Source organism: Panthera pardus, unplaced genomic scaffold (assembly GCF_024362965.1).
Source record: "Panthera pardus isolate Hobbes unplaced genomic scaffold, ASM2436296v1 HiC_scaffold_17, whole genome shotgun sequence".
NCBI classification, from domain to species: domain Eukaryota; kingdom Metazoa; phylum Chordata; class Mammalia; order Carnivora; family Felidae; genus Panthera; species Panthera pardus.
Window position 1 is genome coordinate 106,836,134 of NW_026526732.1, and position 3,367 is coordinate 106,839,500.

Genomic DNA, 3,367 nt, shown 5'->3' on the forward strand with positions numbered 1-3,367 from the left:
GAAACACAATATGCTTATGTTTACTTCAGTATTTCAGAGACTTTCTTGTTATAATTCATAAAACTCATTTTCTTACTGCTGCTATAGGGTATTAAAGAATACAGACCAAAATTCCTCTCTACATTAATTCCAAAAAGAATAACAGGATTGCAGAAAAGATTTAAGATATTTCACTATGTCTTTAGTTAAACCAAAAATAGAAAACAAATTTTAGGGCAAATTCTTCCTTAAAAGGAAAAAATTATAAGACAATAGTCTAGGTTTTTAAAAATTAGGTATATCGTCATTCTACAGGAATTTTATTTCTTAATTTCAATTAAGGATAGGATACCTTTGTTTTATTTATTGTACCATGGAAAATACTGATTTTTGATCTTTGTTTTACATGGATGTTTTCTCCATTGGAGAGTGATTAGTATTTAGGCAGACTGTTTAATTCATATCTGTGAGTCAGAGCTCTGTGGTCCTGAGAGACACATACTCCACTGGTGCTGAGTGAGTAAATGGGAGAGAAGACGATGGATGTATGCAGACAAGTCCTTACTGAGGAGGCACTGTGTTGTCCTGTGAAGGTCATGAGTGCACAGGCCTCTCCTGTCCCACTAGTCTCCTTACTGCCCCTCTTACATCTTTGTTTCTGAGAGTGTAGATTAGAGGGTTGAGGCTAGGTGTGACAACAGTATAAAAAAGGGCAATGAACTTGCCTTGTTCTTGAGAACTTCCTGATGGTGGCTGCAGATATATGCACAAGATTGGAATGAAAAAGAGGGACACAACCATAAGATGGGCTCCGCATGTTCCAAAGAGTCTCTGAAGTCTGGTTGATGACTGCAACCTCAGCACAGTACGGGCAATGGCAACATATGAGCTGAGAATCAGGATGAGTGGTATGAAAACAAAAATGGAGCTTGTGATCAGGAGGGTCAGCTCATTAGCACGGGTATCAACACACGATAATCGCAGCAGTGCTGGAACTTCACAGAAGAAATGGTCCACTTGGCGATGTCCACAGAGGGGGACCCAGAAGGTAAAGGAGGAATGAAGTGCTGAGTTGGTAAAGCCACTGACCCAGGAAGCCACAGCCAACAGGTGGCAGAAACGAGGGTTCATGAGCACGGTGTAATGTAGGGGTCTACAGACAGCTGCATAACGGTCATAGGACATGACCACCAGGAGGACACACTCTGTGGTTCCCAGTGCAAGGGCAAAGTAAAGTTGAGTCATGCAACCGGCATAAGAGATGGTCTTTTCTGGGCCCCAGAGATTGACCAGCAACTGAGGGATGGAGCTGGTGGTGTAGCAGAGATCCAGAAAAGAGAGGTTTGAGAGGAAGAAGTACATGGGAGTGTGGAGATGGGCGTCCAGGTATGACAAGACAATAATAAACAGGTTGCCTATCAATGTCATCAAGTAGAACATCAAGATAAGCACAAAGAGAACTACTTCCAGATGAGGCCAATGTGAAAAACCCAGTAGAATAAAGTAGCCTTCAGAACTTGCATTTTTCCCCTTCATCATTCTTTCCTTGTTACCTGAGAAAAGAATCACATACTTCCCCAAAACGTAAGAAAATGCTCCAAGAATCATAGGGACACATGGAAAAGAAACAGAAGCCAGTTTAAAAGGACTACCACTGTTCAACGCTGGGACATTTTGGGCATTAAGAGAAATTATGCTAATGAATTGAGAGAAGTAAGAATCCAAAACCTTATAGTGATATATTTATAAATTATTAGTGGAGAAGAAAATATTATTTCTGTCAGTAGGGATCCTAATAATGTGTATAGAAGGAATGGTAGAGTTAAAAATGGTAAATAGATACTAAAAACTAGTGAATGAAATATGAGAAACAGGATATTTACATGCTCTAAAATACCTCCTCACTAATTACCTGTTAATTACAAAATGAAGAATAGTAAACTTCACAAGAGAAAAATGTGGTGGATGAACATCACAAGATTAGTCAATATTAACAATATTAATAATACATTAGTCAATATTAATAATACAATATTGACAACACCAGTGTTGAGACAAACCAACATCTTGCACCTACTGACATGATGCTCTGAGCAGGACACAATGTCACTCAGTGACATTCCTGCCAAAAATGCACAGCCTGATTTTAGCATTGAAGACACATGAGACCAACTCAAATTGAGACAAGCTGGACAAAATAGCTGTCCTGTAACCTTCAAAAATATTCAGTTAAATGAAGACAAATAAAGGCTGAGGAACTGGTCTAGACTAAGGAGATGAAGGAGACACATTATCTAAATGGGGGGCCCTGCACTGGGAAAACATAGCTACTAGCAGCCTATTTCAGAGTATTGGAGAAATACGACTTTCGACTATGGATTAGATAATAATATTGTATTCATATTACATTTCCTGTTTTGTCAACTCTGCTGTTATGTAAAATAAAGTTCCTGTTCTTAGGAAATCAACATCAAAGTATTTAAAGGTAAAGGGACATGATGTCTCTTACTTAGTCTCCAATGGCCAGAAAAAGAGATGATGATAGGTAGGTAGTTAGGTAGCTAGGTAGGTATGTAGGTAGATGGATAGAAAACGTCTTTCTAGACACAATATAAACTACTGCTGGATCTGTAAAGGGTTAGTGGTGGTTCTTTGTACCATTTTTGCAGCTTCTCTGTAAATTTTAAATTTCACCAGAATAAAAAATTTCACAAATTAAATATAAAATAAAAAAAATTTCCACTTTTATATTTTATCCAGATATTTGCCATGTTATAGTAACATAGCTTCTTAACTGTCAAATTCTCATTTATCCCAGGGTGATATCTGGGTAAACAGTAATTGGAAACTTCCTCACATAACTACAGAAGAAAATTTCCATGAAACAAATGATCTTTTTTTGATGAATAGCTTTAGTTTCCTTTTCAACATATTCAGGCTGTGTTCCATTAATGGGATTATAAAAAAAACAACAACAGAATAACTTTAATTCCAATAATCTCTCATGGACAAAAAGTCATGATGAACATCAAATCTATGACCAATTTCAAAATGTTTTCTGTAGCACCCCCTTATCCACTGGGTTCCAAGACCCCCAGTGGATGCCTGAAACAAAGGTTAGTACCAAACCCTATACATACTATTGTTTTCCTATAAATACATGCCTATATTAAGTTTAATTTACAAATTTAGGCACAATAAGAGATTAACAACTGTAATAAAATGGAACAATTATAATATACTGTAGTGAGAGTTATAGGACTATGGTGTCTCTCCCAAATATCTGATTGTACTCACTCTTATTCTCCTTGTGATTCTGTAAGATAACAATATGCCCACCTGATCAGAGATGAAGTGGCAAGAATGACCCAGGCATGTGACCTAGCGT

General features: G+C 37.4%; 1 protein-coding gene across 1 annotated transcript; it reads right to left on the bottom strand.

The window, feature by feature from the left end:
- Positions 1-476: 476 nt before the first annotated feature.
- On the bottom strand, positions 477-1,518 carry LOC109260164 (olfactory receptor 2J3-like). Its single transcript, XM_019438195.2, has one exon. The coding sequence runs from the start codon at positions 1,516-1,518 to the stop codon at positions 574-576; it is 945 nt and encodes a 314-aa protein (XP_019293740.2). The 3' UTR covers positions 477-573.
- Positions 1,519-3,367: the final 1,849 nt, after the last annotated feature.